The 24,247-nt window shown below is 52.8% G+C and overlaps 9 protein-coding genes across 9 annotated transcripts; 4 read left to right on the forward strand and 5 right to left on the reverse strand.

The window, feature by feature from the left end:
- Positions 1-831: 831 nt before the first annotated feature.
- EI97DRAFT_445870 (uncharacterized protein) lies at positions 832-1,503 on the forward strand (the record flags this gene model as incomplete). Its single annotated transcript, XM_033799993.1, has 1 exon — positions 832-1,503. The coding sequence occupies one exon, from the start codon at positions 832-834 to the stop codon at positions 1,501-1,503; it is 672 nt and encodes a 223-aa protein (XP_033649822.1).
- A 1,063-nt stretch (positions 1,504-2,566) lies between these two features.
- On the forward strand, positions 2,567-3,582 carry EI97DRAFT_485056 (uncharacterized protein; the record flags this gene model as incomplete). The annotated part of the gene is made up of 4 exons (XM_033802131.1): positions 2,567-2,726; positions 2,811-2,969; positions 3,029-3,246; positions 3,292-3,582. 4 exons carry the CDS (start codon positions 2,567-2,569, stop codon positions 3,580-3,582), a joined length of 828 nt encoding a protein of 275 aa, XP_033649823.1.
- A 2,651-nt stretch (positions 3,583-6,233) lies between these two features.
- On the forward strand, positions 6,234-8,460 carry EI97DRAFT_386122 (uncharacterized protein; the record flags this gene model as incomplete). Its single annotated transcript, XM_033796051.1, has 4 exons — positions 6,234-6,849; positions 6,922-7,425; positions 7,996-8,079; positions 8,195-8,460. The coding sequence occupies 4 exons, from the start codon at positions 6,234-6,236 to the stop codon at positions 8,458-8,460; spliced, it is 1,470 nt and encodes a 489-aa protein (XP_033649824.1).
- A 1,080-nt stretch (positions 8,461-9,540) lies between these two features.
- Positions 9,541-11,555, reverse strand: EI97DRAFT_229331 (DUF1671-domain-containing protein). Its single transcript, XM_033793939.1, has 4 exons — positions 10,789-11,555; positions 10,267-10,734; positions 9,816-10,213; positions 9,541-9,761 (listed from the first exon to the last, which is right to left on the reverse strand). Exons 1-4 carry the CDS (start codon positions 11,422-11,424, stop codon positions 9,719-9,721), a joined length of 1,545 nt encoding a protein of 514 aa, XP_033649825.1. The 5' UTR covers positions 11,425-11,555; the 3' UTR covers positions 9,541-9,718.
- A 622-nt stretch (positions 11,556-12,177) lies between these two features.
- Positions 12,178-17,947, reverse strand: EI97DRAFT_406524 (uncharacterized protein). Its single transcript, XM_033796592.1, has 5 exons — positions 17,582-17,947; positions 17,369-17,501; positions 17,126-17,315; positions 12,858-17,035; positions 12,178-12,825 (listed from the first exon to the last, which is right to left on the reverse strand). The coding sequence occupies exons 1-5, from the start codon at positions 17,714-17,716 to the stop codon at positions 12,611-12,613; spliced, it is 4,851 nt and encodes a 1,616-aa protein (XP_033649826.1). The 5' UTR covers positions 17,717-17,947; the 3' UTR covers positions 12,178-12,610.
- Positions 17,948-17,951: 4 nt separating this feature from the next.
- EI97DRAFT_445875 (uncharacterized protein) lies at positions 17,952-18,410 on the forward strand (the record flags this gene model as incomplete). The annotated part of the gene is made up of 1 exon (XM_033799994.1): positions 17,952-18,410. One exon carries the CDS (start codon positions 17,952-17,954, stop codon positions 18,408-18,410), a length of 459 nt encoding a protein of 152 aa, XP_033649827.1.
- A 267-nt stretch (positions 18,411-18,677) lies between these two features.
- Positions 18,678-20,313, reverse strand: EI97DRAFT_386023 (uncharacterized protein; the record flags this gene model as incomplete). The annotated part of the gene is made up of 2 exons (XM_033796047.1): positions 18,678-18,988; positions 19,038-20,313. The coding sequence occupies 2 exons, from the start codon at positions 20,311-20,313 to the stop codon at positions 18,678-18,680; spliced, it is 1,587 nt and encodes a 528-aa protein (XP_033649828.1).
- Positions 20,314-20,698: 385 nt separating this feature from the next.
- Positions 20,699-23,352, reverse strand: EI97DRAFT_229578 (glucose-6-phosphate dehydrogenase). The gene is made up of 9 exons (XM_033793943.1): positions 23,020-23,352; positions 22,883-22,955; positions 22,803-22,823; positions 22,403-22,747; positions 22,152-22,349; positions 22,014-22,098; positions 21,303-21,959; positions 21,185-21,253; positions 20,699-21,128 (listed from the first exon to the last, which is right to left on the reverse strand). Exons 1-9 carry the CDS (start codon positions 23,064-23,066, stop codon positions 21,085-21,087), a joined length of 1,539 nt encoding a protein of 512 aa, XP_033649829.1. The 5' UTR covers positions 23,067-23,352; the 3' UTR covers positions 20,699-21,084.
- On the reverse strand, positions 22,921-24,111 carry EI97DRAFT_229499 (uncharacterized protein). The gene is made up of 2 exons (XM_033793941.1): positions 23,018-24,111; positions 22,921-22,955 (listed from the first exon to the last, which is right to left on the reverse strand). Exon 1 carries the CDS (start codon positions 23,675-23,677, stop codon positions 23,099-23,101), a length of 579 nt encoding a protein of 192 aa, XP_033649830.1. The 5' UTR covers positions 23,678-24,111; the 3' UTR covers positions 22,921-22,955; positions 23,018-23,098.
- Positions 24,112-24,247: the final 136 nt, after the last annotated feature.

Raw genomic sequence — 24,247 nt, forward strand, 5'->3', positions numbered from 1 at the left:
TGTAGAATAAGTCCTTTGAAGAATGATACATTCGCGGCCTCAATGTCAGCATCACGCGCGACTGGAGCTTTGGTGAATCGCAGCCGTTCATTGCTGTCAATACACTCAAATTCGAGTAGAGCTTACTGCACCTTTTCACATCCGACTGAACATCTCCCTGTCCTCCAAGCTAGATTGCCCACTACAAACAGTTCAACTGGTCACATTTTAAGTAAGCCACTGAAGCACGCTGTTTTAGGGCTGATTATACCTGGATCGCGGCGCTATGAAGCCGATCACAGCGTCTGCTACACCCCTGCGGCCCCTTGCTGTTCAGTCGGACGTGAAATGGGGCATTTCTGGATTTAACGGGAACGGCAACTAAAATACGGCACTACACCACAGCGAGTGATCATCCACTGGAACGCACCAGAACTTGACTTTTCGAATTCATCTCAAAAAATTCACCAAGGCCTTGATAACCCCTTCAATCACGTAGTACCTGCCCCCGATCGAACGCTGAAGACATGATCGTGTCTTGGTAGGTTTCACTTGACACTTCAATGTGTTTAAATGATAATGGCATAACTCAACAGTGACATTCACCAGAACCTAGTCGTGGATTTTCACTGCCAGCGTTTGAATCCCCCGATTATAAACTATGCGTCACTTTGGGAAATGTAGAAAACGTCACAGTTACCCCAGGGGTATATATTTCTTGCGCGTTCTACGTACAGGACTTTTCTTACTATCAACTTTACATCTCTGCTAATACTCAGAGAGCAAACCACTGAACGATTAACATTAGCATCAATAAGCGCTCGACCATCCTTCATCCGGTTACGGCACACGATGTCGTTGCAATCTGTAGGACGCCGTTCACTTCAGCGTGCCCAGGACCCCATTAAGGTGGCGTTGGACTCCATTCAGGAAGGTGTGGAAAGAATCGGGAATGAAATCCAGAGTGATCCAATGTACACGTTGCTCAAACAGGCGCGCGGGACGGGTACATTGGGATATAGTCGCGAAGGAAGCCGAATTATCTCCCTATGGTTGGGAGATCACCCGGATCAGCACCCTGAAATGTTGCCCCGTCGATATCCAGGATTGGACTTCGACCATATCAGACTTCTGATTTTCACGGCTGTGCCTGCGGCGCGCAAGGTGGATGAACGGAAGTCAACTTCCTACCTGGCAAGACTACGGGCTCTGTCAGATCAGCTCGTGGAACTTTGTTTCAGCGCATTTCTCGCTCAATCGGGACATTCTAGAGAAGATCTTATGCATTTCTTCGGTGAGGTTCGTGCGAGGGCAGAACTCGCTAGCAACATAATCTTCGCACAATCACGGAATCCACCACGCGCTACCGTTGCTGAGGATAGGGAGTCCCAAGTTTTTGTTCAGCCGTCTAGGCAACCTCGTGTTATCGGTCAACAAAGACGACCTTGGGAAGTCAGTGTCCAAGACCATCGACAGCCTCATGTCGTCGTCGATCGCACCGGTCGGCGGGTGACCCATGAGTGATAGGCTACCCATGGCATGCGATGCCACAATCCATAGACTTGACCGATGATTAGATTGGAATGTGGCAGGGACCGTTTTGGACAGCACAGCGGTAATAAGTAGTGGGCATGCCGGGGAATTGGAGCTTTACCGGAATCACAATTCACCAGGTGACTGCTTATGTATGCACGGCGCAATCCAGTAGGCCCATAACTTGTTAAGCTTAGTACGTCCAATCTAAATTATATAATAACATGATTTGGGAACTCCCGTCCGCTTTGAGTAATATTTTGCGACATCTAATCGTAGCACGGTTTGGTAGTTGCATATCTAACAGGCGTATATTCTGCGTGTCCGCGTGAATACAGAAAGCAAGGCGCACACTTAACATTCTGCTCCTAGAAAACTTCGCTGGGGTAACAACTTCAAACGCCGTGAAAATGAGAGGGAAAAAAGGATAGCAGATAAAGGTAGAGACGCAGAAGGCGGAAAAGCGTCAAAGGATAGCATTATTTTCTGCCTAAAATATGTAGGAGCTCTAACAGCGGCTTCAATAAATGACAAGGTGTGGGTGGTCACAATGACACCGTGTTCATCAAAACAACATTGGGCTTCCAATGGCGGTGGCGCAAACCAGTGGCAGAATTCTTTTCCTGGGGAGTTTCATCCTTGTTCTGGTCAGTATGGTCCTGCTCAGCGTGGTTCCGGCGAGTATGATTCTGATCAGCAGGGTGCTGCCCGACGCAGTTATGATTACTATGTGCCTGCCACTAGTGGGGGATCCAGGAGTGCTTGATAAACAATCCAATCCGGTACTTTTGAGGTGTTGATGGAGATTTAATTTGTAGGTCAACAGCCACATGGACGCTATACATATGGGGCTGTTAGGTTGCTAGGGGATAGACACGCGGGGTATGATGCTTGGAGTTATTTCTGTTTGATCTGTTGGTTAGCTCAAGTACGTGACGCCCAGTGGCGGCCGGCTACACTACGCGTCAAAGCAGTATCTTCGAGGCTCTCGTCTCCACCCAGCTCACAAGGCATTCAGCAATGGGAAGTCTGATCAGCCATCATCAACAACAGCATGCTACAAACGAGCGTCAAGGTGGCATCGGCCACTAAGGGATTAGTTGGTGCTACCGGACGTCGGTATATCTTCAAACAGTTGATCCAAGTGAGACAGCACGTGGTTCGCGTCCGGTTGGCAACGCCCGATCATCCTTTGCACCCGCATCATTCAACGCGTGAACTGATGATATTTCAGATCGGGGCATGATAAATTTGTCTTGAAAGATATTCCTCCAGCCATGTTAACATACTTCAATAAGAACATATTCCCCGGCAACTGCATACTTGTATACAATACCTGACCGATGACTTTCTGAGCCTTGTTAGGAAGCAGATTCCGATGCATGCGAGGAAACAAATTCTAAAGGGCAGTCTGCGAGGGATTGTCGAATTGCACGACCGAGATATCGTCCATCTAGGTAAACTAAGCAACTTGTTGCTTTTCACGAGGTCATTGTGCAAAGCTAATCATTCTTAGATTTCAAACCCAACAATATCTTGGTTAACTGCCACAACATCAATGGAGAGACCATCATGGAACAGGCGCAGGTGGCTGACATTGAAGATGCGGCCTACCTGCCAATAGACAGGTGCATTAAGGGGATGCTGCTCGGAAATGACAATTGGCGCGGTCCAGAGGCGCATTTCTGTGGCGAGCTCAACAGACCGGCTGACATATTCGCGTTTGGAGCTGTCGTAAGTGTGTTTGACCCGGATAGAGTTCCTCGCTGACATCCTTAGTGCATCTATGCTATGCTCGGACGTGTTATATTCGGGGTTGACGACGATTTTCGAAAACATCAAGCGCAGGGTGTAGAGCCTGATTTCATTCACTTGCAGCGTCAAGTTTCGTATTTTGGCGACCAAGAAGGATTGAATGGGCTCATAGAGCACGTCGGCGACGAGGAAGTGAATTGCCAGATCCTGCAGATGCTTTGGGAAGACCGAAACGAGGACTGCATCCCGTACGAACCATTTTCGAATTGGCCAGACATTGACGACGAGCGTTCAAAGATCTCATTCAGGGAATGATGAATCTGGACCCTATGAAGCGGATCACGGCGCACCAGGCGTTGGCACACCCTTGGTTTGCGGGCTCCGACTAGGTATTGGAGACTCGTGTTCGTTACCGATCCCTCACGGAGTCTATCTGGCCTTTTCTTCCTCTGCACTACCAAGAGGCTCCCTTCTGGTGGCCTAACTCATTACACAATAGAATTGCAGATTTAGGGAAGGCCGCTGTCACGGCGCAACCCAGGACACCTTTCCATCTTCTAGAACATTATTTCAAGATCGCCAATCTGGATCTGTGCTTTGCCTCATTTTCGCATGACTTGTGCTACTTTGTTCCCAGTGTCGTCTCGCACAAGGCTGCAGATGTGAGTGAGACAATGTGAAGCGTATTGCAAGGGTCATCGATCGAATATGCCAGCGAAGCCCGAATTCAATCACAGGTCGATCGATGAAGTACGACGCGTTCACTTGAAGTCCGAAGTAACGTGTTTGATCACTCATCCGGCCAGATCACTCATCCGGCCAGCCCACCAAAAACGCGACGCGTCTTCTCACAACACTCGCGATGCCACCCACCCAGCGCACCCAGCAAGCTCAAAAAGAGGGTAGGCTTGCTCTTGCGAAACAGGCCTTTCAAATAAGCCAAAAATTAAGCCAGCGCAGGCTAGCTAGGTTGTATAGTATCCCTCGGTCTACTCTCCAAGATCGCATCAACGGCTCCCTCCCGCAAGCTCTTGTCAACGCACAGAAACGAAAGCTACACCCTACAGAGGAGCAGTCTCTAGTAGATTGGATCCTAGACCTTGATTGATGAGGATTTCTGCCCCAGATTATCGATGTATGACGAATGGCAGACAATCTACTCGCTGCGCATGGCCAGGAACCTCCTCCCCCACCAGTCAGCCAGAAGTGGGTGTCCCGCTTCATTAACCGCCAGGCAGAGCTCCAGACAAGGTGGAATCGCAAGTTCCACTCACAGCGTACAAGATCTGAGGACCCAGTCATGATCCGCGCATGGTTCGAGCTTGTAGAGGAGACGTGTCAGTCGTATGGCATCTTAGACATAGATATCTACAACTTTGACGAGATTGGCTTTATGATGGGGATCGCTGCGACATCAAAAGTCATTACAAGCTCTGAGGCAGTCGGCCGGGCAGTGACTATACAGCCAGGTGATCGAGAGTGGGTAATGACAATCGAGTATATCAATACGTCTGGCTGGTCTATCCCACCCTTCATCATTCTGCTTGGAAAGCTCCACCAGGCTAGCTGGTATGAAGGCCTCCTACCTGAGTGAGTTATCGCTGTTAGCGACAATGGCTGGATGACTGATGAGCTTGGCTTTAAGTGGGTAAAGTACTTCTATCGACATACAGGGCCTTACGTAGTAGGCATCTACCACTTGCTTATCCTCGATGGCCACAGCAGCCACGCAACACCTGAGTTTGACCAGTTCTGCAAAGAGAACAAAATTATCATGCTCTATATACCACCACATATATCGCACCTCCTACAGCCACTTGATGTTGGCTGTTTCTCACCTCTCAAGTGTGCATATGGCCATCAGGTCTCTGAGCTTGCATGACAAGACATCTTCCATATTGACAAGCAGGACTTTCTACAGATATATCCAGGTATCAGAACGACAGTCTTCTCAGAGCAGAATATCCAGGCTGGCTTCCGGGCGACAGAGCTAGTCCCAGCCTATCCAGAACGTGTCTTGTCATCACTAACAGTGATCAGGATGCCGTCTCCACCAGGGACAGCGGCCAATGCTGAGGTCGCATGGATAGCAGAGATACCACATACTATTGCTCAGCTAGAGCAGCAGGCTCGACTTATCCAGGACCACCTTCATCGGCCTTCTCAGAGTCCTACTACTCAGGCTATCCGCCAGCTTGTCAAAGGTTGTCAATTTGCAATGAATTCAGTAACGATCCTTGCAGAGAAGAATAGAAAGCTTCGACAGGCTAGTCAGCGCTGGCAGCGTAAGGAGCAGCAGCACCGACAGTATATAGCCTGTGGAGGAGCTCTACGGGCAGAGCAAGGTCAATTGCTTGCTGCAGAGGCAGAAAGGGTGCTCCAGCAGGTAGAGCAGGTGGGGCAGCCAAGTAGGCCTCGAGCACCACCAACCTGCAGCAAATGCCATGAACAAGGTCATAGAAGAACTCAATGTACTGCTAGATAGCGCGCATCTAATAGATCTATTTACTATATATTTTATCGTAGTGGCGTAGAGCTATTGTACAAGAAAACACGAGCGTTTTGGTGGGCTGGCCGGATGAGTGATCTGGCCGGATGAGTGATCAAACACGTTAGAAATAAAGTGCTTAGTCATCTGCATATGCCAGCCACCTGTGGCGCAATCTGGTGGTCGCCAAGTCCGCATCCTAAACGTCCGACATCGAAAGCTTCATCTTTCAACAACATCCAGCGTGAACCAAGCACACCCCCAGCTCTCTCTCACTCCCATACCGAATCTTGCTCCTACGGCGGAATATCTCCCGTTGCACACCCGGTTTCCATTCCAGTCCCATCCCATCTCGCGCCGCTTCGCGCCTCCCACCACCATGGCCGAAGTCGACACTCCTCCTGCGACTACCACCACCTCCGCACCCGTAGACACAACCTCCGAAGCCGAGCAACAACAGCATCAACAACAACAAACCATGGACCTCACCAACGACCCCCCGTCATCCGACGCGCAAGCCCTCACCACGACCACGGAGCCCAAGAAGAAAAAAGTAATAATCCGCCGCAAACGCCGGCCGGCCCGCCCACAAGTCGACCCGGCGACCTTCAAGCCCGCCACACCGCCCCCGACGGGCACAATCTTCAACATCTGGTACAACAAGTGGAGCGGCGGCGACCGCGAGGACAGCTACCTGAACCAGACGGCCGCGCAGGGCCGATGCGTCATCGCGCGGGACAGCGGGTACACGAAGGCTGACTCCATCCCGGGTTCCTACTTCTGCCTGCACTTCGCGCGGGGCCTGTGTCCCCGGGGCGTGGATTGCGAGTACCTGCATCGGCTGCCCACGGTGACGGACATTTTCCCCAGCAACGTGGATTGTTTCGGGCGGGACAAGTTTAGCGATTACCGCGATGACATGGGCGGCGTGGGGAGCTTCCAGAGGCAGAATCGGACGCTGTATGTCGGGCGGATCCACGTCACGGACGACATTGAGGAGATTGTTGCGAGGCATTTCCAGGAGTGGGGCCAGATTGAGAGGATCCGAGTGCTGACGGCGCGAGGAGTGGCGTTCGTGACGTACATGAACGAGGGTGAGTTTCATGAATTTCCCCCACTTTTGGGATTTTGTCATTTCGCTAACCCATTTCTTCTCTTTCTTACAGCAAACTCCCAGTTCGCCAAAGAAGCAATGGACCACCAAGCCCTCGACCACTCGGAGATTCTCAACGTCCGCTGGGCCACCGTCGATCCCAACCCGGCCGCCCAGAAACGCGAAGCCCGCCGTCTTGAGGAGCAGGCCGCCGAGGCGATTCGCAAAGCTTTACCCGCAGCCTACGTCGCCGAGATTGAGGGCCGCGTGCCTGAGCAGCGCAAGAGGAGGAAGGTGGAGGGAAGTTTTGGGCCGGAGAGGGTGGAAGGAGTTGGGGAGAGGCTGATGATCGAAGGGGCCCAAGGCGGGGAAGGGAATGAGGAGGAGGTGGAGGAGGAGGAAGAATATACGACGCCGATGCCTCAGCAGCAGCAGCAGGCCCAACAGCAGGAGAATGGGAATGGCATCCTATCCAGCTCCACGCTCGCCGCGTTGAGGGGGTTCAAGGCTACATCCGCGGCACCAAAGGCGGCACCCGCAAGTGGACCGCTAGTCGGCTACGGAAGCGACGATGACAGTGACTGAAAAGTTTATGCGACATATACAGATGCATATGGACCATCTGGGTCATTGCATCAGGGATTTCCAACATAGCACTAGTTACAAAGAGAGGTTAGGGTGTTTGGCGTCTGGTTGAAAACGTTGGATACCCCTGGGTATAAGATATAGTTCGGCAACCAGCTTCAGGAAACGCGCAGCTTGTGACCACAAGGAGCAAGTGCCTTGATTTCCTGCACCGTACGGCACACCATTTGCCATTTTGCAACCGACGTCGTAGTGAGCATTGCCATCATATCTGTATAGATATCTACCTTCCGCGTTGCCATTCGGAAGGCTTAGGGAGTCTAACACGGGCCCAAACCACCTTCCCACTGGCTATACACATCCTCCTCGAGGGCAGCGTCTCCCCCTCTGTAAAAGGGAATTCTACTCCTACGACAACAACTTCTCCTATCTTTCCGAGCTATGAGAGCCTCGTAACCTCCCCCCGACATCGCCACCAGACGTAGTACACTCACTGCTCAACTGTTTTGCCAAAAGGGCACGTTTGACTGATTGATTCGTCAAGCAAAGCAGAAACCTAAAGAATGTGTATCAATGGACCAAGCCAGCCACAGCATATCCACCCCCTCTAATCCCCTTCCTCTATCCAAAAGCACCGTCCTCACCCGTTCTGCCCCTTCCCTCCATAAACATAACCAATCAAGAGAAAAGCAAAAGAAACAAAAGAAACAATAGACGCAAGCAAAACCTGCGCACCTAGCCTCAGCCATCCCTCTTCTGAGGCCAGATGCTCTCAAGCCACCTTTTCCTCATCGTCAGGAACAACTTCCTCCGCATCTCGAAACAACCTCCTGGCAGCCATGACCTCTCCCTCATTCGCACTCCCACATCCAAAAGCACAAACCCTTCTTCCGCAAGGCCTCCAGAATCTGTACTCGGCAACCTGCGCCTCAGACAGAGGCCGCAGCGCCAACAAACCCGAATCCACCGGCCGATGGCTGGTATACCTGAGCATTGTTCCCGCCGGCGAGATTGGAGAAACTTCTGACACCTCGATACCGTTCGCAATCTCAATGACGGGTGGAGATGCAGAGGACGCGGACCCACTGGGCAGGGCCATCGTCGAGAGCTCTCCTGCGCCCCTAATATATGTTGCGGGGTCGACGAAAGGCTGACCTGGTTGCGAGAAAAGCGAGGAGTTCAGACCGAGGTCTCGAAAGTTAAGTTTTCCCATCATGTTCTTGAGCATCGTTGTGCGAGGAGAGACCGGGCGCGGAGGACTTCCTGGGCTCTTCGGGGATGGTGAGCCGGAACGGGGTGGCGACGCAATGCTTGTTCCGCCCATTTTGGCAGCTGCTACATACTCGACAGCCCGGTTGACGATATTGTTCAACTGCCCGCGTGAATGGATAGAGTCGTGGCGCTTGACCTGAGAGTCGCACGGGTGCTTGCAGCTAGGAGATGTGCTTCCTTCCAACGGATCACCAATATCGGACTCATTCGCACTCAGCGGGCTAGCTTGTGTCAACGGTGAAAGGGGCCTGCTTCCAGAAGTTGGAGAGGGATACCAGCCCTTCGCAGTGGGGGTGGGAGAAGCCGGGAATGGATAGCCAGGGTAACGCTGTGAGAACTGAGGACCCTGAACGAACATTTCTGGTGCCGGTATCGTTGGCGCTGGATGCATGCCGACCATGTTGAGCACCTCCTTGCTCTCAGCACTCTGTGTGTGGCTCTGCGTGCCATCCGAGAAGGATAACAACGTTGACCCGGATAACTGATTGCTGGGCATTGTAGATGCCCCCATTCCATGCATATTCGCCGTAAACTGGCCCAGGGTATGATGCACAGAGCCGCTGCTCAAAGATCCGCTGCTGGTAGTATATGCACTGACCGGAGACAGAGCGCCCTCGCTAGTAATGCGCCGAAGTGCTTGAGCGACCAGAGGATTCATCTTCTCAGCTCGCGCGAAGCGGGCATCGTCAATGATCCAAAGCCCGCCGTATTGCTGCCAGGGAAAGTTACGCAGGAAATGGTCTTCGGGATATACGTCGTAGCCGAGAGTCTTGGAGCGGAAGAAAGCGTAGACATAGCGACAGTCAGGGAATTGGCGGAGAACCTACTCAGATATGTTTAGCAATCCAAAATGATGCCTCGAACCCTCCAGCGGCAGGGGCGTGAGAGAAGGCATGTATGTGTGCTGTGCATCATAGGCACAAGGTATATATTCATCTAGATAGCAGAGTGCAAGGGTATATGCGTGCAATGACGGAGGGAAAAAGAAAAAAGTCAGGTGCAGAGGATGAGTATCATACATCCCAAGCGGGGAACAGTGGTGGAAACGCCGTAAGCCTACATGTAAATCAGTAAATGGGCAGTATTAAACGGCAAGGCATTTACACGCACATCAGACACTCGAAAGCAGCATGCTTCCCCAGCTGTCTCGTGCCCCGCCGATACGCCTGCAGGACTTCCGGTCGTGGGGTCTTTATATTCCTTCGTCCGAGCAAAGCATGCATCGCGGGACTAGTCTGATACATCGGGTCAAACACAACTAGGTTAGTAGACCCGTCCTTGCGGCGTTCGAAACCGATGATGGTGACTGAATGACCGGGCTGTTGAAGATAGATAGGCGGGAGCAGCGTCTTGCAGACGTTGGAGCCGTCAGACCGGACGGGGGCTTGCTTGAAGTATGACTCGATGGCATAGAGAAGTTGTTCATGGGCCTCAATATGGCCGTCGGGCGAGTCGGTAAACAGCTCAACGGCGCAGTCAATCTGACAACTGAGGAATAAAGCCTGAGCCTGCAAACCGTCAGTGGTCCCGAGCCCCGTTTGAACGAGTGATGGCATAATACCTCTGGAGTGCCAATATACTTCCTGGTATCTCGGATACCACCTGTCTGCTGGCGACCAATCTCATTGATACCTTTATCCCAGGCCCTCTCAATCATGTCCTGAAGCTTCAGCACACCCGGCGTACGACCAGGGAACTCTTCTAGACCCTGCGCACGCGCCCCCTGAATATACGAGATGAGCATCTGGATATTCCGATAGCCGCAGAAGCCGCCTTCCTTGGGAGTCTTGCCGATATGGAGGGTAGACGGATGACAGTAATACGCCTGCTTAACTGTGCGGTCCAGGGCGGACAGCTGCGCGAGGATGGGGATGATACCGGGCGTCTCGTTCTGGACGTGCTCCTGCTTGATGAGGCGGCCATCGCGACCGATGCGGTTGACAATGGTGATCTTAGGGCCATTCGCAAGCTGATCGTGTAACCACTTCGGCATGCGATCTTCCCAAGCGTGAGGGCCCAGCTCTGCTCTCTGCGGGTAAGGTAAGAAAAGGCAATCAAGAGGAACATGCGGGACTAGACCTACCCCCAGACGAGCCGTATTCTGCGAAGCTCTGACCGAATGCGCCTTGGTGAACGGATTAAAAGCGGCAATACTCCTCGACAGCGTACTCTTCTCGCTCCCAGTAGAGTTGCCCCTACTCTTCGGAGACTTCTTCTTCAGCTTGCGCGCATCCTCGTCGGCGCGGCGAGACGGGCTCGACGGAGTGGCATTGCCGAGGTTCCGCGTTAGGAATGAAGGTGCTTTCGTACCTGACTTAAGAGTGATGTTGATGTGCTTGTTCGATGATGATTGCATACTGCTGCTGGCCGGTGGCTGAGAATGATACTTTCCGGTAGTCTCGTCAAATGATAAGGTTGCTGCGGCGTGCAAGTCGAGATGGGTGTTGAAGTCGGAAAGGAGGATGACCTCGCGGCAGTCGGGCTCGGGACATAGCACACTGTTTTCGTCTTCAAGGTCGGAAGGCGTGTCCCCGTCGTTTGAGGAAGTTGGGGACGGCTTTTCTGGCACGACAGCAGGTGGTAGCGGTTCTGGGTCATTCTCTATTCGGAAAGGGCTATCCTCGGTGTGAATCTGCTCGAAGTGCAGTTGCAAAACATAATTGTCTTTCTTGAGGACGGAGAAAGGGCAGAGCGGGCATTCCAGCAAATCCATGTCCATCTTCAAAGCCACTCAAGCCAGCCAGCCAGGTGTTCGATGAAAGGCCCAAGGCAGATGGACAGGGAGGAACTGCTGGGCTCTCGGTTTGGAAATCGTCTGTTTCAGCGGCGGAGTGAGGAGCGTTCACCGTAGGGTACGTGGTAGCCACTGTTGGCTATGATGGCCAACCGCGAACAGAAGAGCGCAAGACCAGGTCACTCTCACTCCCAACGGGTGATTGACTAAGGGTGTCTCAGTCCCGCTGCGTCGATTGCAAACAGCGGATGCCAGCGTCCATTCCAGGCAAACGACGAGCCCGGCTTTTCCAGTGTTTCAGCGGCTGCTGGCTACACCAAAACCGTGATTCATCCAATCTGGTAAGGGTTCTTCAAAAGAAGGGCCTGATGATGCAGCAGCGCTCTGGGGTGGACTTGACATGTACCTATAATTCTTGTTTCCTGATACTTTCTGAAGGTGGTAAATGAAAGAGGATAGTATCATGAACTGCCAAGGGGCGTAAATTTAAATGAAAGACGCGTAGTATGATCAATTTTTTTTCAAGAAAAAGCGACAGTGAAGAGTAGGCTACTATGGTGATGGCAGATGGTGAAGAGACGGTGAAGCAATAGACGTGACCGCCTCGGCCGAGACTGGCGAGCCTAGCCGTGTCGGCAATTCCTGCCTCTGCCGCGTCACTCTCTCATCCTTCCAACACCAAGTTCGCTGTCACATTTCAACTACGTAGCATGCCGAGAACCCCATCCTCATTCTCTCTACTGCGCTCTCTCACATCCGACTGAACAGCCCCTTGTACGGCTGCTCTGAGTTAGATCACCTAATTCAACCATTTCAATTGGCCACAGTCTGGTTTACGCCACTAGAGCACGGTGTTTTAAGACTGGTTATACCTGGAGGGAGGCGCAGAAAGGGCCAATTGGAAGGTCAATGACCCCTACGCGCACGGTCGTGTTCAGTCGGATGTGAACAGAGGCAGTACACTCCTCTCCAACTTAACCACCCTTTTCAACAGGGGGAAGAGTAGGACACACGCCCAACCCCACCTTGAAACATACACACGCAACCAAGTCCAACGCACAATCCAAAAGACAAAGAGGCCCTCAACACTAATCTACCATTTCTCCTATTTCCGCTGAATACAAACATCCAAAACAAGGACCCCCACCAACCAACCACTATCTAAAAATCATCACGCCGTCGCCTCCTCCTCCAGAAGCGCCAACGTCTGCCCATTGACCCCACTCCTGCTGCCATTATATCCGCCGTCATTCGCGTCGGCATCGCCATCAGCGCCTCCTTCCCCCTGGCCGCCGTCGCCCTCGGCATACTCCATCTTCTCCTGCTGAGCGATGGCCTGCTGGGAGACGATTTCCGCTAGGCGCTTGAGGCGCGGAGTTTGCAGCCCTATTCCATCATGTCAGTTAAACTGTCTGCACTGCGCGGGTCCCGCTTCCCTGAGCAGCGGATTTTGGAAGAGAGGCACTTACAAGAAGGCGTATACGTCTCCAACGCCGTGATAACCCTGGGCTCCGCAATCTCGTACGGGCCCGAATCCTCCATATCCACCGCCGTCAGGAGCAAGACATCGCTCTTCTCCGTCACTCGACTGGCCACCGCCTTCATAATCTCCCCGTTGATCGGCTGCTCATAGTCCGCCACGAGGTACTGGTTCAACAGCTTCTGGATCTGGTTCGGCGACAGCATCCAGCAGATGTCCTGGATGATTTCAATGTCATTGAGGGTAGCCTTCTTGAGTTGCAACAGTTTGGTGGCCTGCATGAGGTGCTCGAGCTGGAGGGTGCCTTCGGGCATGTCGTGGGATTTGCACCATTCTTCGATGCGAGTGATGTTGTAGTTGATCTGGAGGCCGCGTTTCCAGGAGAGGAAGTTGCGTCTCATGAGAAGGTCATTGAAAGCGGTGACGCCCACAAGACGAAGCAACTCTGTGACCGTCTGGGTGATGATCGAGTCCTCAAGGTAGTACGCCTTCATGGCCTTGTATACATTGTTCAACAAGCTGAGGAGATTGTCCATGCTGAAGGCCGGTGCATTGCTGGTCTGCAAGAGCTTACCAAGGAAGCGGTTGCTTTCGTTCGTGACGAAACCAGGCAGAGACTGGGACTCGATGATTGCAGGCACAATCATCTTATGCATCTTCTTCTTAAGAACCTTCATCCACGTGTGGTAAATGTTGAACTCCAGGCTTTCGAGATCATGCTTGACAATCTCCAACAGCCTGTCGTACTCGTAGTTGTCGGTCTTCTGCTGCTCATACCAGTCCTCGGCAAGGAAGACGAAGGACAGCATCTCGTGGACGTTGGACAGCCAGAAGGCGCCGGGGTTGATAGCCTCGTCGCCGTCGTGCTGCATGACTTCCTGTTGGATGGACTGCATCACGTTGGCAAGGAAACGTTCAGACTCCTTGACAAATCCATTATTCCACATCTCAGAGGTGACGAGGTTGATGAGGTAGGCGGGGAAGAGGACCTCCTTATCGGTCGGAGGAGGAGTAGTAGTGGGCGACGGGATTCTCAGGTTTCTGATGAGGCCAAGTGTAACCTCGTCGTTCAGGCCATCCTCATCGGCCAGGATGTTCTCAAGCTCCAGTTCCACGTTATCCAGGTTGGGGTTGAACGTCGAGCCAGAGAGATTCTGCCGGTGGACGGTGGAGCCGACGGCCATAGAGACAGGTCTGGGGCTGTATGTCAGACTGAAGCGGTCTAGGTCGCGCGTGTCCGGTCCAGCACTGCGCCTCTTCGGCTTCTTGGAGCTGACCAGGTTGATCAGGCTGCTGGCTCCAAGGACAGGATGACCATTTGTGATCTCCGGAATGGGGCCTGAACGCTTCAACATCTCGACCTGGTCCTGCAGCTCGGCGAGCTGCTGTCGAAGAGTCATCTTCTCCGATTCGCTGATGTTACTTCTCCTCTTCGCCTGCTCAAGCTCATCGGTAGTCTTCTTGAGTGTAGCACGTAGTTGCTTCTCCTCCTCTTGCAAATGACGCATCTTGGCAGTGCTTTCATCGTAGCTAGCTTGCAGCTTCTTGAAGTCTTCCTCCATAGCGCTCAACCTCGCAGCCGTGATACCAGCCTGGTTGGCTTCGGCCTGAAGCTCCTTCTGTCTCGCCTCCAAGGTCCGGCTTCTCTCCTTGTATGACTTGATCTGGCCCTCGTAATTCTCAACCTGCGACTGCAGAGCCTTGTTCTGCGACTTCATGGTACCCAGCGACTGTGTAAGCTCGACAACCTTGTTCTCCAGCTTGTACGAGATATTCTTGAGATCGCGAGCCTCGGCACGGAGAACCTTGTACTCGCGACGAGCTTTCTTTCCTCTCCACAGGTTCTGGATGATGACAATCTTCTTCCTGTACTGCCTCCATGCCTTGAGTGATCGTTGTGACCGCCAGTTGCGCTGAATGATCCTGGCAGCGTTGCCCAACCGGGAATCCAGAATGCGCTTACGGCACAGATAGCCCTTCGCAGCTGCTTGGAACAGGATGACCGAATTCCGGACCATGTGGAACCTCTTCCGGTCTTTCGATCCGCGCCAGACTCTTTGAATGGTAGTTGCAGCCTTGATCTGCCTTGCTTCCTCTGCACGCTCCCGAGTCATATATCCCCTCGCCAAAGACTGGAGATGAATGATAGATTCGCGCATTTCGAGATAAATGCGTCGGTAGTACTTCGCACGCAGATTCTTCTGGATCATAATCGCGGCTTCGTTCAGCCTGGCAGTCCGAAGGTTCTCAAGGAACGCAAGCATACCAGCCCGGAAGAAGATCTTCGTAAGACCCATCTGATATTTGTCGCGGCCGTCATTCTTGCTAGTGCCAAGAGCCTTTTTCAGAATCGCAGTTGCCATATCACGGATTTCCGGAGTCCATGAGGATGACGGTACCAACATATAGTAGCGAAGAGCGAACTCCTCATACGTCCATCTGGTCGGGTAGCCGGCGCAACTGATGCGGACAGTCTCAAGAACGCCACAAGCCCGGAGCTGGCTGAGAACCATGGGACCTTCAAACTTCCATGCCTCCTTCGCCTCGTTGGGCTTGATACATCGGATATAGTGCACATCCGTCGAATTGATCGTCTGCATCAGCTCGATCAGAGATGACTTGAAGATGCCACCAAGAGTAGGTTTTCTGTTCACCGCGATCCTTCGCCCAGCCGATATCGCAGCTCCCGGTTTCGACGACGCGGTCGCGGCGGTCTCCTTCTCGCGGATTGAGGCAGCCACATCCAGGACTTCGCCGAGGAACTTATTCGTCGATTTCTTCAGAACCTCCATATGCTCATCGGGCACGGTATCCCTATTCTTTTCTATGAAGCCGTCGGACTCGTATGTGACGTCGACGGCATAATGGCAAACGGTAAACGCCGATTTCCCGAACCGGGGCTTCTTATAAAACTTCTGCTTATCTGCCGCAAAATTGTGGTGCAGCTTCGTGACAAACTGCTCGTCAGAACCCATCGGTAGGCGAGACTCCTCATCCAGCAGGGATAAAATACCGAGCTTGCCTTCGATGAGATCTATACAAGGTTGGTTATCTGCGAAGTCAATAAACGTCCAATCGATCTGTTCCCGCAGATACTCCTCCTGCTCGAGCTTGAAGACATGCTGGTTAAACTCTTGCTGCAGCTTCTCGTTTGCGTAGTTGATACAAAACTGTTCGAAAGAGTTCTTTGCAAAATGTTCGAAACCGTAGATATCGAGGACGCCAATGAAGGAATGCGCGTGCGTAAGGACCTCCTCTGTCGCGAGGCCCCGGTTGATGCGGTCCACCAACCAGTCGAATAAGCTGGAATAAATGAATTTGGCAACGGAGTCTCGTACAACCACGGCCTGTTGCTGGGTCAGGTTCGACACAATCTTTTCTCCTCGTGTTATAAGCTGTTTCTTGACTGTCCACTTCGCAAAGCTGCTGGCGTCAATCCCAAGCAGCTTGCAAGCCTTGACGAGGGCAGGTTCGTCCGGATCCAGTGACGAATCTGTGCGGGTCGCCTTGATCTTGATGTCTCCGAGATGCAGCAGAGCAGCCAGCAGGCGGAAAATTTCTGCCTGAGTTTCTGTAGAAACGCCAATTGTAGTCAGGGAATTCCGAGTGGCATCGAATTCGGCCTTGTCATCGACGCCTTCAATCGTCGGCGAGCTTCCCTGATTGAGATAATCAAACTCCTCGACGGACTTCAAACCCAGCTCTGCGCGCTCAGCATCAGTGGCGCCCGCGATGAGCTGGTAGAAAATGTGGTAATTCCTCTCCTTCAAAGGCTGAAACACCAATCTCGACCGCTCCAGCAAATAAACTCTTATCTTCGCACCAATGATATCTGTTTGCTTATTGAACATAATCTCGATATATTTTCCAAAACGAGAGGAGTTGTCGTTGCGGGTGGTTTTTGCGTTTCCGAAGGCCTCCATGATGGGATTCGTGGCCAGAATCTGCTCTTCGGTCTCGCTCATGGCGTCCGCTCTGCCTTTCCGCTTTCCCGGGTTATCGGGCGATTCTCTCGTCGCGAAGTACCGCATAATGTATTTGGCGCTGACAGTCTTGCCGGCACCGGATTCACCGGAGACGACGATGGTTTGGTTCTTCTGGTCTCGCAACATGTCTCTGGTGAACGATTAGCTGGCTCATCATCACGGAGATCTGAGACGCAGAAACAATGGCAGGTAGAAGTGGCGTGGAAGGGAAGACACCTACGCAAAAGCTTCTTCAGCAATAGCAAACAAATGCGGCGCACCGTATGACCGCTGCTTGCCAGCATACACCTGCACCATGCCCGGTACATAGAGAGAGTCCACCCGAGCGAAAGGATTCGTTGCAATCAGGACGATACCCGAGTATGTGTAAATCTCCTTCTGCGCATACCGCAGCTTGATGGCCTGGAGTACTGCGCTCGCTGTCAGCCATTGTCCCGCCCAGATGGAGTTGGGAATCGCATACCAGCCGGCTCATTAAGATGTGAGAGATTCGTAAGGTCGTCGCTGGCCTCCAGCATGGCCGGGTTCATCAAGGGGGGTAGGTTGGGGTCATTGCCGTCACGGATGGCATCCAGCGTCGTCTCAATCGTTTTGCGCTGTCGAAAAACGGCGTTAGCGAGATGCGTACTGCGGCGTGCCGTATTTCCAATGGTTCCAGCCGGAGTGGTGTCCCTACCTCGCCATTCTGAAGCCGGAAGACAAGCTTGACCTTCTCCCCATCAACCAGCTTCTCCTCAATCTCGGATGCCACCCAGCCCTCCTTCTCATCGGGCTGCCACGCCCTCGTACCCACGTCATAGATGTGCGACATGGTGTCCTTCCCCTGTCCGGGCCTCGACTACGTGTGTTGAGCAGCGCGGTGCTCCCTTTATGCGCGGGCGGAGGGCTCGGGAATGCGCCTCGACCAGCTCCCAGCGTCGCGGTGGGGTGCTTGATCCTCCTTTTCTCTAGGAATAAACGGGCGTCACAGAGGACGATGGTGCATCCCGCTGCACACAAAGAGCGTGGGAGAAAGGAAGTGCAAAGGGAGCGCTGGCGGGTGTGGAATGGCAGACGAGGGCATGGCCGACGTTGGACTACTTTCACGCAGTCCAGGTTTCCGCATGGGGTTTAGCGTCACAGGCTCACCGCCTACCCAGACCGACCGTAGTCTCAGGGGTCAAAAGTTGCAAACCAACCTGGTTACCTGCCCATCCGCTCGCCATCCATGGATCCAAATCCCGCAGGTCGTGTTTCGTGTTTCATCGGCGCGGAGCCCTGCATTATCATTTATCCCCTTTGCATGCTCGTGCTCCCTCCAACAAGTCGTTACGCTCCCGAGTATACGCAAGGCATATCCCCCACTCTCCCTTGGGCATGTGACGGTGTTCGCAACATTGAACGCCCGTTCAGACACTTCCCTAGTGCTGGGAAGCATTCCCGCATCCACCGTACCCAAGTGCAATCTTACACGTTTTCCTTCTTACAATTATTCAGAGATCACTCAGCGCAATTTGCCAAGTTGAATCATCGTGCGTACTGTGTATTTCCTGGTGGGCACGCTACGTTTCACCATCGAAACCGTTTGGTAAATCGGCCCTCACCTATGCCGAACTCGAGAACAGTCTTGAATACAAATTGAAAAGATATAGAGTTGCAACACCACTAGACTATGCGAAAGAGGACCAAGTTGAAGAAGCCTGTGATCCTTCACGAGGCAGAGACAAGGTTGAAAATGTCTCCCGTTTTCTTGATAACAATCCAATGCAACCTCTTTTTCCTTGTAAGTTTCTTTACACAAATAACGCCGTCTTGCTATATTCCAAGATATATAAAAACGCCAGTAAAACCATGCTTTCGAAGAGCTGCCCTGCTAGTACAGTAGTCTTGTCCGAATACATGCTATTACAGGGGTTAGTGACCAGACCTACGAACCCAGAAGGGGTACAGGAGGGTGACTTACATGGCAAATCCTCGAGCGACTGGTAGAGCTTTCTGATCTCGTCTTCCCTCACGTTGCTGATATCCGCCATGAGATACGCGACATCACCTCTCGAATCGGACATTTGCTTGTCGACGTTGTGTTCACTCAAAATGCCGTTAACTAAGAAAGATTAGCTCAGTGCGCGTCAATGCTGCCGCCTGCCACTCACCTTGTCGGAGAACACCAGGAACGTTCTTGTGTATGTAGACAACTCGCAGCGAGTTGGGCTCTTCGGTCACGGCCGAGCGGAGGTTCACCTCGGGCAGGTTGACGGCGCCTAGCGTAATGCCCTCGTTGACATAGCGAAGGAGAGCCTGGCCCACTTCGGATCCAATGGCGCTTTGCGCTTCCTCTGTGCTGCCGCCAATGTGCGGAGTTAGGATGACGTTCTTCAGGCTCTGCAGGTCCTTGGTCCAGGGGTTGAGCTCGTTGTTGAAGTAGTCGCCGTTCCCTGCGGGCTCGTTGGGATATACGTCCAAGGCGGCGCCCGCCAGTTTTCCGTCCTTCATCACTTCCACGAGAGCTGCAATATCCACGACGCTACCACGGGCATTGTTTATCAAGTAGCTCCCTGTCTTCATCTTGTCGAGCTCCTTCTTCCCGATCAAGTTCTTCGTCTCTGGAGTCTCGGGTACGTGCAGCGAGACAAAGTCGGCCTGCTCAAGCAGCTCATCCAGAGTCTTCACCTGCTGAGCCGTACCTAGAGCCATCATGGTCAAGATGTCGTAGTAAATGACATTCATGCCCATGGACTCTGCCAGCACGGACAACTGGCTGCCGATATGGCCATATCCGACAATGCCCAGGGTCTTGCCGCGAATCTCCCAGCAACCTTTGCTGACCTTGTTCCAGGTCCCGTTGTGCAACTCCATCGACCGGTCCCCCAGCTGTCGAGCCAGCATGATAATCTCGCCAATGACCAACTCGGCGACACTTCTCGAGTTGCTGAAAGGCGAATTGAAGACGGCAATACCCTTTGACGCGGCATATTCCAGGTCCACTTGGTTGGTCCCAATGCAGAAGCAGCCGATGACAATGAGGTTCCTGGCCTGGGAGAGGACACGCTCCGTTAGCTTGGTCTTGGAGCGGATGCCAATGACGTGTACGTCGCGGATCCTCTCGATGAGCTCGTCTTCGGGCAGGCTTCCCTTGAACGTCTCCACCTGATATCCTTGGTCCTTCAGCAGGCTGACACCAGACTGGTTGACGTTCTCCAGCAAGAGCACCTTGATGTCCTTGGTATCGAAGGGCTTCAATTTCGAAGCGACGGTCGGAGCTTGTGAGCCAAAACTACCTGATCCGCCATCCGCAAAACTTCCTCGCGCAGAGCGGGACTGGAAGCTCGCAGAACGACTGTGGAAGGACAGCGTCGGACTCGTGCTGATGGGCAGCGTGGTGGAGACGGTTCGCAGCGTAGAGCCTGGGATATCCTTCGGAGGGGTCATCTCGAGGAGGTGGGCGGAAATGTGTTTTAATTCGTGTAGTTTCGTACGCTGTGCTCAAGATCGGGGTGTTGGTGGTAGATGCGTTGCGTCTTGGGCGTCGAATGCGGGACGTGGCGGGGGTTTAATAGATAACGGATTCCCACTGTAATTCTGATGAAAGCGATGACAGAAAACCAAAAAGCCGTGCGAGCGATCTTGCAATAGACGACCAGTTTTGATTATTTTTTAGTCGTACGATTCCGGGCCGAGCGTAGCGTAGCGTTGCAAATGGGGGTTGACTCAAAGGACTGGGCGGTCGAGGAGATCAAAAAAAATCGTAACGGGGAATAAAGGGAAATGATGCAATGCACTAGGGATTAGGGACCGCTGGAGCCCCGCGTCCTGTGGCTGTGAAATCAAAAGGCTTTGAAAGACCTGCGCCACAACAGAAACCCCCGCTGAAAACTCCGACTCCGACTCCGGTCTCGCTCACCAACTTGGACATTCCGCTCAGTTTTGCCGGGCGGATGATTTATAATTTTAGAGTCGATGCGTACGAACATTTATCCGATCAGCATGTTGGTCACGAAATATTCTTGAAAGTGACAAATGGAAACAACACGCAGAAGATAACTTGCAGTGAGATTTTGTAAAGATTTTGATTCTTTTGCCATGAGTAGCTGCGGTACTTCCACGCGTGTCCTTACCAGAGTCCACAAGGCAGGTCTGAATTCATGACTTCACCTGTTGGTACATTTCCCGTAACCATAAAGGTGCAGTGGCATACAGCAGTTACAGCTTTTCATTGCCGATGGTGGCCACAGGCCACTGGTAGCCTGCGTGAACATGTTAGCATGAGGATAGAGAATAGAGCTTCAGGGGGGATACGAACCGGAAGCGTCACTGAACTTGTAGCCAAAGGATGCTGTGAAGTCGTCCAGAATGGCCGGGCCACGGGATCCTTCATCATGTTAGCGGCCGACACAAGGTACATTACACGCCACACCTACCATAGGGATACTCCATGGGAATGATCTCCTTGTTGTCATCCAGATAGTGCAGGAGCGGTGTAAAGATCCTCCAGCTGGCGTCCAACTCGTCGTCTCTGACAAAGTTGGAGTGATCGCCCTTGAGCGCGTCAAGGATCAGGGACTCGTAGGCTTCGGGAATCTTCAAGTCCGAGAACCGCCTACGGTAGGTAAGGTCGAGCTCCGTGACAACCGTCTGCATGCTCAGGCCGGGCAACTTCGAGTTCATCTTGATGTAGACGCTCTCGTTGGGCTGGACACGGATGACTAGTTCGTTACGCGGAATATCCTTAAAGATTCCGGACGTGACGTCCTTGAATTGTATGCGGACCTCGGTCTTCTGCTCATTCAGTGCTTTTCCTGCCTTCAGGATGAAGGGAACGCCATCCCATCTCTCGTTCTTGATATAGGCGACCATGGATGCGAACGTCGGGCAGCGCGAGTCGTTGGGGACCGAGTCGTCGTCCTTGTACGAAGGCTTGGTGCCATCGAGGGATTTCCCATACTGTCCAATGATCACGTTCCTAGGCTCAATGGCGGGCATTGCGCGCAGGACGCGGACCTTCTCGTCACGGATATCCTCGGCGGAGAAGGAGATTGGCCTCTCCATCGTGAGAAGTGTGAGTACCTGCAACAAATCTGAGAGAAGGTCAGCGCCAAAATCCCCACATGGTCGTGCAATGTTTCACTGACGGTTCTGCATGACGTCACGGATGATACCAAACTCATCGAAGTATCCTCCACGCCCCTCAGTACCAAAAGGTTCCTTGAAAGAGATCTAGTGCCTTGTTAGTGAAATGTCCAAACTTGTGCAGTGCGACTCCTATGTACCTGAACGTTGTCTATGTGGTTCCGATTCCAGGTGGCACCGAAGAATTCGTTACCGAACCTCAGAATCAATATGTTCTTGACCATCTCCTTGCCGAGATAGTGATCGATGCGGAAGATTTCGTCCTCTTTCCAGTCGGGCGCCAGCGCGCGCTGGAGCTGTCTTGAACTTGCAAGATCTTTGCCGAACGGCTTTTCGACCTGTGTCCGGAGGAATTAGCAGTGTTGAGTTGGTGTGGGGAAGGACGACGTACGATGACACGGGCGATGCCATTCTTGGGATAGCAGTTGCGCTTCAAGTGCTGCGAGACGGAGATGAAGACACTGGGGGGGAGCGCCATGTAGAAGACGCGATTGGTCTCTTTCCTGCCGTTCTCCAGCTCCTCGATGTGCTTCCGTAGCTCAATGAAGGATTCATCCTTGTCATACTGGCCAGCGATGTACGTGCAGAAGCGGCAGAAATCGTCGAGCTGCTTCTCTATCTCCTTGGTTGGGGTCTTGATGTGTGACCGGACGCGCCTGAGGTACTCGTCGTGGTCCATCTTTGTCCGTGCGTAGCCGACAATCTTTACATCGTTGGGAAGGTAGTTGTTTCGATACTGGTTTGGGTCAATTGGGGCAGGGGAGGGGGAAGACAATGGGCTCCGAGCTTACAAGGCCGAACAAGGCGGGGAACTGCAGCATGTCAGCACGCGCGCGCAATGTATGTTGAAGCTCTGCGCATCGATACTCACAGTCTTCTTTTTGGCCAGGTCGCCAGACGCACCGAGGACGACTATGACGGTATTATTCTTGAGCTCGACGGTTCTGATATGGCAGGGGTGGTCAGCAGTGTCCCGAAGTAGTTGAGATGAGGAAAACGTGCACACACCCAACATCGTCGTGGCCAGCGTCTCGCAGGTCGACATTGCCGGCCATGGTGCTGATTCTGGTTGGAAGTGAAAGTGTCTTTAAGATTGCAGTCTAATCAACAATGGGCCTGTAGCGGTGGAGAGAAAGGGACCCAAGGTGGACGGAGGTAGCTCCAGATGAAAGCGAAGAGGTCGGCCGGTTGGTGGTTGGTGGGGCAGCTTGGTGGTTTTAGCGATGGGCGGGCGGTGACGAAGGTTGCTTGTGGTGGGAGGTGGGAGGAGGGGCTTGGCAACAGGATAAAATGATAAATAGATGTACAAGTATGCGGGCTGCAGGCCCTTTTTCCCTTTTACAACTCCCTCGACGCTCGACCGAGTTACCGTGGGTGGGCGCCTGGGGCCGGCGATTATAAAAGAAGAAAAAAAAGGGTCATCAAGCATCACTAAGCACCAAGTCCGCGGCCAATACCACCAGTACCACCACTCCACTACCTCCGTAGTAGTCGCACTGCATCTCCGGCACATCCACGAATCACGAACCGAAGGCCAGCGGGAGTAAGAGCTGCTAACCCCGACAGCAAACATGAATGAGAGCCCTGGAGAGGACTCGGCGCACAGACGGTTGTACCCCTCCATTCGATGATGATGATTATGGATGTGTGCTTGGAGAAGCTCCATGAAGAGATGATGGAGAATTCGATTATCATTAGGGGTACCGGTAGTCTTCGCTTTCACACGGTTGGCATTCTTTGTGCACCCATCTGGGTCGGATCTTTCATCGGTCGGTTTCCTGTGCAGGAATTGGCCGACTCCTGTGGAGTCCTCGTAAGGGACCTGCTGGGATTGCTGAGGGCCGAAGCTGAGCGCACCTGCTGGGATACGGACATCCTGTGTACGTGTGCCCCGAGGAGATGCCTCCCTTTTCCGGTGCTCAATAATCCCACTTTGTCAGGGCCTCTCCGCACTTCGGGCAGGTAAAGAGTGGGTGCCGTCTCCTACCACAGTAAGTGGTGACACAGCGAAATTGAAGCCCCGTTCAGCCCTTTCGAGTATTCCATGAGCCCTGCAGTCCTTGGTGTCGAAACCCCCACCAATTCCCCCCGGCCATAAACAGTACACACTTAGTACCTATAGGGCAAAAGTTCCAATGCTCGGTTTCGAGCTCATAAATGCAGCAACGGCCATATTCTTCTTAGAACCATCAAGAGCGGTCGATGGGATAACACCGGCGGGCTTCATTGGCAACAC

This window comes from Westerdykella ornata (genome assembly GCF_010094085.1).
Source record: "Westerdykella ornata strain CBS 379.55 unplaced genomic scaffold EI97scaffold_40, whole genome shotgun sequence".
Lineage (NCBI taxonomy): Eukaryota > Fungi > Ascomycota > Dothideomycetes > Pleosporales > Sporormiaceae > Westerdykella > Westerdykella ornata.